Here is a 16,414-nt window from a genome sequence, read left to right on the forward strand (position 1 = left end):
TAGATATAAAAAAGTACCTTAACAGACTTGATTTTACAACCTTTTCATTTTTAGGTTCGACCATTTTTTGGTGATACGGTTTGATTTTCAATCATGCTATTGTGATTGTTGTACTACCCCCACCAAGTTCATTTGCCACCAGATCAATAAAATCCCACAAAGTAATTAGGTAAAAATCGTCCTCTCCGGCGAGCTTTGGTTGAATCACATAGGAAATAACTGTGGAAGATTTTCTGCATAATTTTTTGTTGATGAAATTCTACATAAATCTATTTAGAATGGATTTGGACCATCTTCATCATTCGTCAAAGTTCGGAAATGCAAGCTCAGAATTTTGGACCTTTCCAATCACTAAAGGCAACAGTGACCATTTCAGGAAAATTAGCTTTGTTCTTTTGTCATCATATGAGGATATTCTAATAAAATTAAAATTATTATCTAAATGATGGTAACCTGCTGCATCAAGTCATTTGTACAGGTCCACCAATGGACCCTTACTTTTGAGGTCCATATTAGGGGCTACCTTCCAAATAATATATATATATATATATATATATATATATATATATATATATTTAGTGCTTACTTTGTTTACTTAATTATGCACCTCCTTAGAGGTACACCCCCACTATATAAACACCACTAATGTGTGGGATCTGTAATATCCCGCTTATTAGAGATACGAGGTTTTATCTGAAACGATAAAATGCATGCGTTAAGGCCAAGGGTATTTTTGGAATTGCAAGCCGAGGTTGTATTTAAGGACTTTAAGTCCAAATTCTTCACAATTTTCTTCATTTCCTCTCTCTAGGGTTTGGCATAAGTTTGCTTTCCCTTCCCTCTAGATTTTTCCTTCTCCTTCCCACATAAATACTTGAATCCGCACTTAATCTTTCATCAAGTAAGAATCTAAGCAAGAATAGAGTTTTATCAAGGGTGTGGGTAAGAAAGTTGGAAGCAAGCTTCACCAAAATAGTTTCTTCACATCTAGAGTTTTCCTTCCTAGGGTTTTGCTGTCAAGTCTAGAGTTTTTGAGCTTAACTTCAACTTCATCAAGGTGAGTTCCTAGTTAGATTCTACCCATGGGATTATGTGATTATGCTTGTAAGAGAAACATAAATTTTTAGGGTTTATACATAGAGTTTTGTTACCCTTTTCATGCCATGCTTGCTTATCTTGTTAAAACTTGCCTGGTTAAGGTTTTACAGGTCTTCTATGGTCCTTAGAGACATATTATACTTTGAGATACTTGGTTTTTAGGTTTTTGGGTCAAAAATACCATTTTTGAGGGTGTTGGACTTTCATGACTCGCCGGGGCGAGTAACTAGTCGCCATGGCGAGCTAAACCACCAGAACTGGGGGTTTACTCGCCCCCAACTCACCACAACGAGCAACTGCTTGCCTCCCACACAAATCACTCGCCTAGGTGAGTAAGACAGTGAAGAAACTCACTGTTTTGCTTGCTTCAGGCAGGCATGGCGTTTTGCGTGGCGGTTTTCTCCATGGTGTCTTTTTACAAAAGTGAACCACTCAAACCACGATTCCATTGAATAAATATTGAAATGATTTTCTTGAAAGAGAAGCAAGTATTTAACTAATCGAGTAATGCATGGTATATGAGAGAAGTTATAAGGTTATAATCAGGTAGTGAGCTATGCATCAAGTAAGGGAATGAACATAGAGCCTTAACATAGTTTGTCGAGAACTAGATAGATAAGCATGAATTTATTTATGCTAAGACGTGAACAATTAGATATCGTATTCACAAGAAAGTTTAACAAGAATTATCTATGGTCAAGACCATTAAGTAAGTGAAGGTGTCGTGTCTTTTGTATTCCTTCTAAGGTTGGATGCAAGAGGTTCTCCAAGGAGAACAAGGTAAGCCGATAGGGACCCGCACGTCACTAAGGGAGTCCGGTGTGCCTTAGCTAGGTTTTTCCACTGGTAGTAAGGGATTAACTTTCGGGGTTACTCCACTCGGGATTAATCCGTAAAATGAACTCAGATAATCTTGATTGTTCAACGCTAACCGCTAACTTAATGTTTGAATACAATTATTATGCTTGCGTATATGATAAGATGTAAGTGAAGTACAAGTTTCGAAGGCAAGATAAGATAAAGAAAGGTATGTCGATGACGATCTTAGGTTTTCCCTTAATCATCCGACTTTTCAATCGTGTCATGAATATGGTATGTTTGATCTCGATGTGTAGAGCGTATCTTAACAAGCGGTCTTAGTTTCCCCTTGACCGCCATGACGCGTTTAGTGATAGAAGCCTATAACAAGTTAAGAAGACTCTATGACTGATCTAGTATGCACTACTGTCTAGGCAAGCATGACCACACATGTATAATCAACCGGCAGGTTATATCTTAGACACGTGGTAACCATAGGTTTCCTCGAGGTTATCACTAGCCTAGGGTTAGGAAGAACTCACTGAGGCATTATGTCTTATTCCTCTCCTTATTTGTTCAGGTTCACAGGTTTCTTGAGGCAAGGGTAAGGAGAAAGCTTTGGATTGATCGTGCTTTTATGGATCCAATCTCGTGTTGTTTACTTGATACATATGTTATATTATGTGATGGGTTGTAATGAGCTTTGTAGATTTGTTTCATTCGACTATCTTGCAGCACAATAATTTAACATAAGACTTTGGATGTCGTTGTATCTAAACTCTTGACTTGATGTCGTTTCTGTATTGTATAATTAATGTATCCAATATCAGTTTTAGCGCACTTTTTGAGTATTCTAGACACTTTCAAATTGTGCATTACAATTTGGTATCAGAGCAGGTTGTTTCAGATCGTGCCTTGGGTCATTAAGATTACAATCCAAGTAGTTATTCTTTTTGAGTTTAGGATGTTATCCTCATTGTTATATTTGATTGAAATTGATCACTTTGACTTAAATATGACAGTTAGAGCGAAAATGTCTGGAGCACGAAGAGGATGAGCCCGACCAAGAGTTAATCAGAATGTGGAGGAGAATGTTAACCCTGATGCGAATATGTGGGCATAGATGATGCAACAGAACCAACAGATGATGCAACAACAGTTGCAGCAGAACGCTCAGTCCCAACAGTAGTGGGCTGCAGCTATGCAACAAGGATCAGAAGTGCATCAACCGCATCCACCACCTCTAGTTGTGGGGAATCCAGCTTTCCAAGAGTACAATCGGAATCATCCTCCAGAGTTCAATGGTCGCGTTGAACCGCCAGAGGCCAACAGGTGGATTAAGCATATGGAAAGGATTTTTTGTATGGATGATTGTACGAAAGAAGAAAAGGTCATTTTTGCAACTAATCAATTTCGTGGCCCAGCGGAAGACTGGTGGGAGACAGCTCGATGTCGCATGGTAGCTAGTGGCATGGAATTAAACTGGGATAACTTCAAGCAAGTGATGTTAGAGAAGTATCTCTCAGTGACATACAAAGTCGGAAAAGAGCAAGAATTTCTTCAGTTGAAGCAGGGCAGTATGTCGGTGACAAATTTCACAAGGAAGTTTGAGGAATTGTCTCATTACTCTACTCACAACGAGTATGCAGGTGATGAGATGTGGAAGGTTAACCAGTATAAGCATGCTTTGAGGGGTGAACTTTATGCTGTGGTCAGTCAGTAGAGATTGACAAACTTTGATGAGATGGTGCATAATAGTCTGGAAGCTGAGAGAGGTTTTGACAAAGCTGTTAAAGAGGGTACCACGTCTTTTGATAGAAGGAGGGGAAATTTTGTTGATGGGAATCATGAAAAGTTGAAGCCAAAGGGGTCTCCTCAGAAGGGGAAGCAGATGGGTTCATCCAACCCTTTTGTAGTTTGCAGGAAATGTGGAAGGACCCATGATGGGCAATGCAAAGTAGGTGACGATTAATGTTATGCTTGTGGCCAGAAAGGACACTTTATGGCAGATTGTCCAACTAGAGGGAACAAGGGCAAAGGTGTAAGTACCACAATGAGCAAGGGTAGAGTGTATTCACTTGATGGAAAGAAGGCTCAGGCTAACGAGGACTTGATTGGCAGTATGTGTTTTCTTGGTCAAAATCCTATTAGAGTTTTATTTGATTATGGTGCATCATGTTCTTTCATTTCCTTTCAATGTGTTGAAGCTCTACAATTATCTGTTTCATTATTAAATCCCCCTGTGATGGTAACTACGGCCACTGACGAAGGAATTGTAGCAAACTATGTTTGCGAGAATTTTCCTATCACTGTATCTACCAAGACATATTATATAGATTTAGTGTGTCGTCCTATGAAGCACCTTGATGTGATATTAGGCATGGACTGGTTGTCAGCTAATCATGTATATATAGGGTGTGCGGAGAAAAGTATTTACATGCCTACTAGTAACACGGTGGAAGGAGTGGCCTTGTCAAAACTGCTTAAGCACACATATCAGATGGTTCAATTTATTTGTGCTCAGAATAAGGGTTTTTATGTCATGCTCACTGTGACTTCATAGATAGATTTAAGTCCCATTGATATTCCAATTGTCAGTCAGTACCTGGATGATTTTCCGGCCGATATCACAAGTTTACCACCAGAAAGAGAAATTGAGTTTTCAATTGATTTGATTTCGGGAGCCGAAACAGTGTCAGTAGCACCATATAGAATTTCTCCCTTGGAACTCAAGGAATTGAAATCCCAATTGGAAGTGCTTATTCAAAAGCATTTTATCAGGCCCAGTGTGTCTCCTTGGGGTGCATCGGTATTGCTGGTCAAGAAGAAAGATGGCAGCATGAGGCTGTGTATTGATTATCGTCATCTGAAAAAGGTGACCATCAAGAACAAGTATCCTTTACCCAGAATTGATAACCTACTGGATCAACTTAAAGGGGCGTCAGTGTTCTCGAAAATTGTCCTCAGATTGGGTTATCATCAGATTCGTATCAAATCTTCGGATGTGTCCAAGACGGCTTTCAAAACGCGTTGTGGACACTATGAATTCTTAATTATGCCTTTCGGTGTGACTAATGCACCAGCAATGTTCATGAACTATATGAATCCGATTTTTCAGCCTTATCTAGATCAATTCGTCATTATTTTCATTGATGACATTTTGGTTTATTCTAAGAACCTCCAAGAGCTTGCTCAACATTTAAGGATAGTATTGGATATTCTTTGGGAGAAGCATATGTATGCAAAATTTAGCAAGTGTGAGTTTTGGTTGTCAGAAGCCAAGTTTCTGGGTCATGTTATTTCTCTGGGAGGTGTGGCAGTCGATCAATCGAAAGTTGAGGCTATTCAGAATTGGACAAGAACGAAGAATGTTTTGGAAGTTCGAAGCTTTTTGGGATTAGCTGGTTATTACCGACGATTCATCATGAAGTTTTCCCATATCGCTTTACCTTTAACCCGACTCACCAGAAAAGATGTACCCTTCATGTGGGATGAGGAATGTGAGAAGAGTTTCAGAGCTCTGAAGAAGAAGTTAACTCAAGCACCAGTTCTAACTATACCAGACCCAGAGAAGAAATATATTATGTTTTGTGATGCATCGTCTAAGGGACTCGATGGAGTACTTATGCAAGAAAATGATGTTGTAGCTTATGCATCTAGACAACTCAAGACGCATGAAGAAAACTACCTCGCTCATGATTTGGAATTGGCAACCATAGTTTTCGTTTTTGAAGATATGGAGGCATCACTTGTATGGAGCACAATTTGAACTATTCAGTGATCACAAGCGTCTGAAATACTTATTTGATCAAAGGGATTTGAATATTAGGCAAAGGCGTTGGACGGAGTATCTGAAAGACTTCGACTTTGATTTAAAATATCATCTAGGAAAGGCCAATGTTGTAGTAGATGCTTTGAGTCGCAAGGCTTTAGCACAAGCCAAAGTTATGATGCATGCTTGTAATATGTATGAGAGGGTTCGTGTCCTTAACCTTGAAGTCACAGAGGATGATGATGGTATTTGGTTACAAAAACTGGAAGTCTCATATGATTTGCGGTCAAGGATCGTACAAGCACAAAGTGTCGATTCAGAACTACACAAAAGAAGTGTTTACCTAGAATTTTCAATGGCTTCGGATGGATCGATTTTGTTTGAAGGAAGAATATGTGTTCCAAGTGATCAAGAGCTTAGAAGATTGATCTTGGAAGAAGCCGACAAGTGTAGTTTTTCAATTCACCCTGGTGCTACCAAGATGTATCAAGATTTAACGAGGGAATACTAGTGGCTTGGCATGAAAATGGATATTGCTGAATTTGTGGCGAGGTGCATTGTATGTCAACAAGTCCAAATAGAACATCAGATACCAGCTGGTATGCTTCAACCATTAGAGATTTCTCAATGGAAGTGGGAACATATTACTATGGACTTTGTATGAGGATTACCCTGTACTCAGAAAGGTCATGACTCAATTTCTCAATTTGGGTGATTGTGGATAGATTAACCAAGTCAGCTCATTTCTTACCGGTTAAGTCTACCTACAAAACATCGCATTATGCAGAATTTTTCATCTCAGAGATAGTCAGCTATATGGTGTTCCAGTTAGTATTGTGTTGGATAGAGATCCAATTTTCACTTCACATTTTTTGAAGGCTTTTCAAAGAGCTTTAGGGACTCGTTTGAAGTGGAGCACGTCTCATCATCCACAAACCGATGGTTAGTCAGAAAGAACCATATAAACCTTAGAGGATATGTTTCGTGCTTGTGTTCTAGAAGATGGTGGAAGTTGGAATCATCATTTACCATTGATAGAATTTTCCTACAATAATAGTTACCACTCGAGTATTTGAATGGCACCTTATGAAGCGTTGTATGGTAGGAAGTGTAGGACTCCTTTATGTTGGGCCGAGGTTGGAGATAAGGGCATTATTGGGCCAGAAATCATTCAAGAAACAACTTTGAAAATTAAATCAATTCAGGAAAAGATGAGAACAGCTCAGAGTCATCAGAAAAGTTATGCGACAAGAGACGGAGACCTTTAGAGTTTAGTGACGGTGATCATGTGTTCCTAAAGGTTACTCCTAAACTGGGTTTGAGAGGCGTCTTCAGAACTAAGAAATTGTGTCCAAGGTATGTGGGACCGTTCTTGATACTCAAGTGTACCGGACCAGTGGCTTATCGGTTAGCTTTTCTCTCTAATCATGTTGTGTTTCCAATTTATATGTTGTCTCTTTCCATTATAGTAACGATTCTTAATCTTTGCAATAGTCGCGGTACTATCACAATGAACTAACACCACTGATAACAATTTCTCCCATAAAGGGATCTCAGTTAGCAAGCATCTTATCCAACTTGTTTCTTCACTAGTAGTAACTAGTGCTATCATAACAAAGTACAAATTAACGTTTAAACTACCATAACAAAGTACAAACATTTAAACTACCATAACAAAGTACAAACGTTTAAACTAATTAGTTTTGTGAGGAATTTAATGACTGAAATTTTGTAGCAGATGTTTAAACTATTTTGTCACTAATATTTGTCAACTCAATTTTTAAGGTGAACACGAAATTCTGTCTCTAATTCTGTAATTAGTGATTGATTTTGTTCCTTCCCTGAAATCACTTATAAGTATATTACTTGAGGGTTGTGTTGCCTTAACTACACTACACCCCATTTTGAATAAAAAAAGTGAAACAAAGATAGTATCCTTAGTATGTGAAACAACTTTAAAATGACAACTCATCTCAAAAAATAAAAACCTAAGAAAAGAGAATTGAAAAAGAACAAATATAGTACAAAACATAAAATGACTCCAGTCTCCGGGGTAAAAATTGGTCAAGACAGAAATTATCATCATGCATTTTCAAGTTCTTCCACTGTCGTATATGGAAACATCTCTCGACAGGTAACCCTTGATGCCAAAAAAATTGTGCAATAGAGATCCCTATTTTAACCTAACCATGATTTAGTTCCAGTATTGCTAAACTTGAGATGTTAGTCCCCCCATTTTTCCTACAATAAAGTCTAGGGTTTATTTTTAATGACCTGTTTGTTCTATGTTCAAAATAAGCAATGACATGCCGAAAAATGTAATTCCACATATTAATGAATATGATGTGTGAGAAAAATAATTCCCAAACTAAGTTGTGAGCAAAAAATCCAGAAATTTTTGAAACAAAAATATTAAAATCGAAAATTTAGAGCTGTTTAAAAAAAAATTCCAAAATTTAGAAAAGTGCATTTAAGTTTAGATATTGTTAATTTTTTTTCTTGAGAAGAGCTTAGATATTGTTGACGCAAGTTGTATGATAGCATTGCATATATCTACATATAGATGTTCTATATGCATTTAATGTACATCATGTACCTCCAATATAAAAAATGCGACGGACAAACTAAAATCGACATGTTTTCAAGGACATTTGTCTGTTCATAAATTTTAGAGACTAAAATGACCGCTGCTTTTTATATTTAGCATATCTGGAGAAGCTGTTTCTTGGAAGTCTAAGAAGCAAACCATCCATGCTCAGTCCACAAAGGAATCTGAGATGATAAAACTAGCTACTGCTAGTGAAGAAGCAAGTTGGCTAAGATGCTTGCTTGCTGAGATCTTTTAATGGGAGAAACTGTTACCAGCTGTGTTAGTTAATTGTGATAGTACCATGACTGTTACAAAGATTAAGACTCATTATTATAATGGAAAGATACAACATATAAATCAAAAACACAACATCATTAGAGAGAGTAACTCTATTGGAGCGGCTAGAGTTAATTTTGTACATACTAATGAAAACTTAACGGATCCATTGACGAAAGGACTAAATAGAGAGAAAATCCAAGATACTTCCAGTAGGCTGGGACTAATACATATAGCTCACTTAGTTATGGTAACCCGACCTACATGACTGGAGATCCCAAGACTTAGATTCAATGGGTAATAACAAGACATGAAGTGATAGATCATACTATGATAAGGATTGAGAAATCATGATCCTGCAGCGATAGAAGGATGAGGTAATAGAAACTCTTGTTAAATCGAAATAGTATCCGCTATGCAATGGTTAAAGTTGTAGGTGACACCTTTGTTTACTAGAAAATTATACGGAGACGTCTTTGATGATATTTCTCGAAACCATTATTTAAGAAAATGGGTGGAAATTGAGTAATTGACTAAACACAAATTCTTATAATGGGTAGAACTAGTGTAGTGTGAATTGAAGAAACTGGAAGTCCCACATCGAATGGTTCTCACACATTAGTGGTGTTTATATAGTGGGGGTGTTCCTCTAAGGAGGTTCATAATTAAGAGAACAAAGTAAGCACAAAATCAAATATATATATATATATATATATATATATATATATATATTATATATCATATATAATATATACACACACACATATACATATACATATATATATATATATATATATTATTTGGAAATGATAAATTAAATAATTAATAAAATCATTACTAGAAAGTTCTTTCTTAGTCCCCAAGTTATGCTAAAATATTTTTTGAACGCAATCTAGAATATTTTGGAACACAATCTGAATTATTACAGTAAGGACACTGAACTTTGCAAAATCCCGAGCTCATTGTTCCTGCTCTGCAGAAATCTCTAAGGCAATTAAAAAAAACTTCAATAATTACCTATATTTGTAGTTTTGTTCATGAATTATGAATATTGATTTGAATGTATACGAGTTTGTTTTTGCAGGACTCTTCAACTAGAATACTTAGACCTTATTTTGATCCATTGCCCAATTACTAAACCAGGTGAAGTTAAATACCCTCTTGAAGTATCAGAGATTGTGGAGTTTGATATGAAGGGTGTGTGGACATCATTGGAAGAATGTCAAAAACTTGGTATATATCAGATATGGATCATCCTGTAACAACATATATAAAAGAGAGCCTACAAAGTAACCTACTACAAATATAAGTTACACCTCAAGGTAACTTATATTTCATTAAAAAACTTATATATAATCACAGTTTAAATATTTTCCAATCATAACAGTATTTTTCTTTAAACGGCTTGAAATTTTATATCAGTTTGATGGATACCTTTGATAATTAGTGTCTATCGCTGAGTATGGTTTATGTGTTTACGAATTGACGTTCTAAGATAAATTGAAGAAATAATAGTTGTTAGATTCTGTAACTATCAGAATAAGTATTCTATTTTATGCATCAGACCTCTCCTTATATGTGTAACATTCGGAAGCACATACATAAAGTATAGCATCTCTAACTACCATGATTAGTATTCATAAAGTAATCGTATCTTGGCAGATAGTATAGTATATCTCTTATGAAAAACATGAGCAATATTTGAGACCATGCACCTATATAATAAGTACATATAACTTTTTGAAAGCAGCAGCTTTGCTTTCCGGTGTCTCAAAAGTGGTTGACTTCACTGCTGTCTCAGAATATATATCAACCTTTTTCTGTAGCTACCTCTTCTGCAGGTTGTTTATAATATTACATACAGTTCAGTGTCCTTACTGTAATATGTGGCTCAGCTGCATCAGAATTACTAAACTCTTAAATAATTTTAAAGATAACAAACCTTGATGATTAAGGAATTAATGGACTTTGATTAATTTGTTGGTATTTAACTTGTGCTCTTGAGTGGTTAATTAAGACAGGAACAAGTTTCAATTTATACCAAGAAACAAAGAATCAAAGGACATAAAGACTTAAGAACTCAGTCAGAGTTCAGAAAGTTAAAATGAGTTCAGAAGGTTGGACAGAGTTCAGAAGGTTGTTCATGATGAACATCAAGAACCAAGCCCAGATATTCATGAACAAAATGAAGAACATGCAAGGTCTACGTGACTTAAATAAAAGCCCAGTAAAGTACAATGACTAATATCAATCAAGGAATAAAGGCATTTAATTGATTAAAGTCAAAGAGGGCATCTTCAATGTTCATTCAAGACTATGAACATTTGAAGTACAAAACATTAGGAATATTCCATCAAGAATATCATCCTAGATGTTTTCTAAGCTGCACTTCATAAATGTTTCACTATTAGGATTTGATTACATCAAATGAAAGTCTTACAAATCATCCTAAGTGAAACAAAAAGGAACATTCTGAAGTCCCCTGAGTTCAGAAAGTTCGATCCTGCTCCATGCTTTTTCTGACATGAACAGTATAGTTGTTGGAAAGAAAAAGGCAAAGACAAAAGCAAGATCAAATCTTTTTCAACAAGATTTCGACACATAAGGGAGTTGGTACTGTACAAAGCAAACCAAATCCCCTAAAGCATGGAATGAAAGTGACAGCTCCACTTTATGAGATCCTGCACTTGTTCCAAGGCAGATTGCAAAGAAAATCTGACCAAGGAACATTCTGAAGTCGTACAAAGCAAATCTTCAAGTACAACCCAGAAATTCATGTGACATTCATCTGCAAAAAAGCCCAGATGCACATCTGACCGTCAATTCACATGAACCCAGATGAAGATCATCAAGAACACAACAATATTCTGGAAAATTCTCAAGAACACAACAACATTCTGAAGTATTCTCAAGAACACAACAACATTCTGAAGTATATCAGTTTTGCCCAGAATTCAAGTGTAAGTTGGTGGGTCCCATGACACGTGGCACAAGACCAGTGGACACTCTCCAACGGCTACAAAGGTTCAAGAAACTCTATAAAAAGAGATCAAGGCCTCAGCATAACACACACCTTTGCAAAGCATACAAGAAAACAACATAAGAGTGTTTGAAGCTTTAGCAAAAACATTGATCATCACAAAGATTCCAAGAAGTCTTCAAAGTGTACATCAATATCTCTCTTATCTTTTTAAAGATAAATCTCTTCCTCCATTTCTTTTTTGTCTGATCTGTATCATTCAAACTCCATACAAACTCCATACAAATTGTAAACAAAAGTCTCATCTAGCTTTAGGGGTACTAAAGTGTTAAGTTGAGCAGAAAGGTGTAAAGTCTAAGTAGGTAACTTAGCAAGAAAGGTGTAAGCCTGCTGAGGCTTAGAGAATACAGGTTGTGTAATTGTTCAGGTGAACAGAGTTGTACGGTGCAGGATTTGAGAAGTTATCTCAAGCATCATAGTGGAAAATCTCACAAAACTGTGAGGAGTAGACTAGCCCACATTGGGTGAACTACTATAAATTTCTGTGTGTCCTTCTTCTCTTCTCTTTACTCTTTAATTTCAGTAAACACAACACACACACAAACACGTTTAATTAACTTAACTAGTTAAACTGTTTTTCAGACTAACACTTCAGAACGTTCTGAAGTCTGTCAGTTAACTTAACCATTCCAAGTTTTCAACTTGAGAATAAAATTTTAAGTGACAGGTCTAATTTTAAAAAGGTCACAATTCAAACCCCCCCCCCTTCCTTGTGACTATATTATCTACTTCAATTGGCATCAGAGCCCGGTTCTAAGGGTTTGAACACTTAAACAAGTGTTAGAGAAAAGATTCAGGAAGGAAGTATGTCTAAAGTCAAATACATAGCTGAAGGAGGATCATCAAACAGACCACCACTTTTTGATGGATCAAACTACTACTTCTGGAAAGGCAAGATGGAACTATTTCTCAGATCTCAAGACAATGACATGTGGTCAGTAATCACAGATGGAGACTTTGTTCCAAAGACCAAAGAAAACACCATCAAAGATAAGAGTGCATGGTCAACTGATGAAAAAGCTCAGGTATTACTAAACTCTAAAGCTAGACTCTTTTTATCATGTGCACTAACCATGGAAGAAAGTGAAAGAGTTGATGAATGCAAGAATGCCAAAGAGGTATGGGATACTTTGAGAATACATCATGAAGGTACATCTCATGTCAAAGAAACTAGAATTGACATTGGAGTCAGAAAGTTTGAAGTCTTTGAAATGAGTGAAAATGAAACCATTGATGAGATGTATGCCAGATTTACTACAATAGTAAATGAAATGAGATCTCTTGGAAAAGCATATTCCACTCATGAGAGAATCAGAAAAATATTGAGATGTCTTCCAAGTATGTGGAGACCTATGGTCACTGCAATTACTCAGGCTAAAGATTTAAAATCTATGAACCTGGAAGATCTCATTGGCTCACTAAGAGCTCATGAAGTTGTACTTCAAGGAGACAAACCAGTAAAGAAGGTCAAGTCACTTGCCTTGAAAGCCTCTCAGCAAACCTCATTAGTAACTGAAGATGATGTGCAAGAAACACAAGAAATTGAGGAAGTTCATGAAGAAGAAGCTGAAGATGAACTTGCACTAATATCCAAAAGAATACAAAGAATGATGATGAGAAGAAATCAACTCAGGAAGAAATTTCCCAACACAAACAACACCAGATCAGAAGCTGACAAAAGTCAGGTCACCTGTTTTGGATGTAACAAAACTGGACACTACAAAAGTGAATGCCCTGACATTAAAAAGGTGCAAAGAAAGGAACCTTTCAAGAAGAAAGCTATGATCACTTGGGATGACATGGAAGAAACAGAACCACAAGAAGATGAGGAAGCCAACCTAAGTTTGATGGCTCAAACAGATGATGAAGAAGAGGTAATTGTCTATAAAACTCATCCTTTATATAAAGATCTTGAAAGTAAACTTGATAGTCTTTTATATGATTCCAACTTCTTAACTAATAGATGTCAATCATTAATTAAGGAACTTTCTGAACTAAAAATAGAGAAGGAAGAACTTCAAAACAAATATGATGAATCTAGAAAAATTATACAGACCTTACAGGACCCTCATTTTAAAATGTCTGAACAACAAAGAGAGTTAAACAAGAAACAGAAGAACATTCATTCCAAACCTTCTGAGGTACAAAAGGAAAACACTCTTTTGAAAAAGGAAGTTGAGGAATTAAAAAATGATCTTACATGTTTCATAAAGTCTACAGAAACATTTCAAAACATTTTGGGATCACAAAGCAAAAGTGATGAAAAATCTGGATTAGGATTCAAGGATCCAAACAAGAATCTTATTAAAAGTTTTGTACCTCAAAAGACTGAAATGAAATTGAAATGTTCTTACTGTGATAAATTAGGACATGATGCTTCTGTATGCTTTCATAAGAAGAATTTTATTAAAATAAAATAAAATTAATCTTAGTTCAGAACGTTCTCATCTCAATAGATCAGAGAGTTCACAAAAGGCTGAGAAAGCTAAGAAGATGTGTTCCTGTTGTAACAAATCTGATCATACAAGACAGAAAGTTACAATCAGAAAAGATCTCTTAGAAGAACTAACCCTCAAGGACCCAACATTACATGGGTACCTAAAGTTTTTGTCTTGTCAAATGTAGGTACTGCCTCAAGGTGCAAGAACAAAGCCATGGTACTTGGATAGTGGCTGTTCTAGACACATGACAGGTGACAGGAACTGTTTTATGACCTTTGAAAAGAAGGATGGAGGACTGGTGACATTTGGAAATAATGACAAGGGTAAGATCAGAGGTAAAGGTACTATAGGTAAGCCTAACTCTGCTAAAATAGAAAATGTTCAGTATGTAGAAGGTTTAAAACACAATCTACTTAGCATAAGTCAATTGTGTGATAGTGGATTTGAAGTGATCTTTAAACCTAACATATGTGAAATAAGACAAACTTCCTCTAACAAGTTGTTTTTCACTGGATCAAGGAGAAAGAACTTATATGTTTTAGAACTAAATGATATGCCTGCAGAATCCTGTTTTATGTCTCTTGAAAAAGACAAATGGATTTGGCACAAAAGGGCTGGTCATATAAGTATGAAAACCATTGCTAAACTTTCTCAACTTGATCTAGTTAGAGGTTTGCCAAAGATCAGTTTTGAAAAGGACAAGATCTGTGAAGCTTGTGTTAAAGGAAAACAAGTCAAAAGTAGTTTCAAAATCATTGAGTTTGTTTCAACTCAGAAACCTTTAGAGCTTCTTCACATTGATCTTTTTGGTCCAGTTCAAACTGCAAGTCTAAATGGCAAAAGATATGGTTTTGTTATTGTTGATGATTTTTCCAGATTTACATGGGTTCTATTCTTAAAACACAAAGATGAATCTTTTGAAGCATTTCAAAACTTTTGCAAAAGAGTTCAAAATGAAAAAGGTTCTAATATCATCACAGTTAGGAGTGATCATGGAGGAGAATTTGAAAATGCATCCTTCAAAGCATTCTTTGATGAAAATGGTATTAAACATAATTTTTCTTGTGCAAGAACTCCACAACAAAATGGAGTTGTTGAAAGAAAAAATAGAACTTTGCAAGAAATGGCTAGAACAATGTTAAATGAATCAAATGTTGAAAATTATTTTTGGGCAGAAGCCATTAACACATCTTGCTACATTTTGAATAGAGTTTCAATAAGAAAAGTTCTTAATAAAACCCCATATGAACTCTGGAAAAACATTAAACCTAGCATATCTTACTTTCACATATTTGGCTGCTATTGCTACATTCTGAACAATAAAGAAAAATTGGGTAAGTTTGATCCTAAATCAGATAAAGCTATCTTTTTAGGATACTCTACAACTTCTAAAGGTTGTAGAGTGTACAATCTAAAAACCCAGACAGTTGAAATTAGTATGCATGTCATATTTGATGAATATGATGAGCATTCTCAATCAAAAGAAAGTGAAGACACAGAAGTGCCAGAACTTCAGAATGTTCCTGAACTTCAGAATGTTCCCAGTAAGAACACTGACAGTCAAGTAGAGATAGAAGATGATCAAAATATTCAGGATCAGACTCTCCAAAGTCCACCTAGAAGTTGGAGAATGGTAGGAGATCATCCTGTAGATCAAATCATTGGAAGCACAACTGATGGTGTAAGAACCAGATTGTCATTCCAAGATACCAACATGGCAATGATCTCTCAAATGGAACCTAAGTCAATAAATGAAGCTATTATTGATGATTCCTGGATTGAGGCCATGAAGGAAGAACTTTCTCAGTTTGAAAGGAACAAAGTTTGGAACTTGGTTCCAAATAATCAAGATAAAACCATCATTGGAACAAGATGGGTTTTCAGAAACAAACTTGATGAAAATGGTAAGGTTGTCAGAAACAAAGCAAGATTAGTTGCTCAAGGTTACAACCAACAAGAAGGTATTGACTATGATGAGACTTTTGCACCAGTGGCAAGGTTAGAAGCTATCAGAATACTTCTTGCATATGCTGCTCATAAAAGCATTAAACTTTTTCAAATGGATGTAAAAAGTGCATTTTTAAATGGTTTTCTAAATGAGGAAGTTTATGTAAGTCAACCTCCTGGCTTCATAGATAAAGAAAAACCAAACCATGTTTTTAAACTAACTAAAGCACTTTATGGTCTTAAGCAAGCCCCTAGAGCTTGGTATGACAGACTTAGCACATTCTTAATTGAAAATGGATTTTCTGGAGGAAAAATTGATACCACACTTTTTAGAAAAACTCATAACTCAGACTTACTTATTGTCCAAGTTTATGTAGATGATATTATTTTTGGAGCTACAAAAATAAAAATGTGTGAAGACTTTTCCAATCTCATGCAAAGTGAATTTGAGA

General features: G+C 35.9%; 1 protein-coding gene, 1 long non-coding RNA gene and 1 pseudogene across 2 annotated transcripts; all 3 read left to right on the top strand.

Annotated features, from left to right (window-relative positions):
• Positions 1-3,097: 3,097 nt before the first annotated feature.
• LOC146922034 (uncharacterized) lies at positions 3,098-3,619 on the top strand. Its single transcript, XM_085711438.1, has one exon. It carries the CDS (start codon positions 3,098-3,100, stop codon positions 3,617-3,619), a length of 522 nt encoding a protein of 173 aa, XP_085567564.1.
• Positions 3,620-9,484: 5,865 nt separating this feature from the next.
• On the top strand, positions 9,485-9,856 carry LOC146922035 (uncharacterized). Its single transcript, XR_015012344.1, has 2 exons — positions 9,485-9,524; positions 9,619-9,856. It is a non-coding gene; the product is annotated as an uncharacterized LOC146922035 (long non-coding RNA).
• A 1,483-nt stretch (positions 9,857-11,339) lies between these two features.
• Positions 11,340-14,557, top strand: LOC146922036 (uncharacterized; annotated as a pseudogene).
• The last annotated feature ends 1,857 nt before the right edge of the window (positions 14,558-16,414 follow it).

Source organism: Medicago sativa, chromosome 5 (genome assembly GCF_051527215.1).
Source record: "Medicago sativa cultivar Bolivia chromosome 5, Bolivia_mono, whole genome shotgun sequence".
NCBI lineage: Eukaryota > Viridiplantae > Streptophyta > Magnoliopsida > Fabales > Fabaceae > Medicago > Medicago sativa.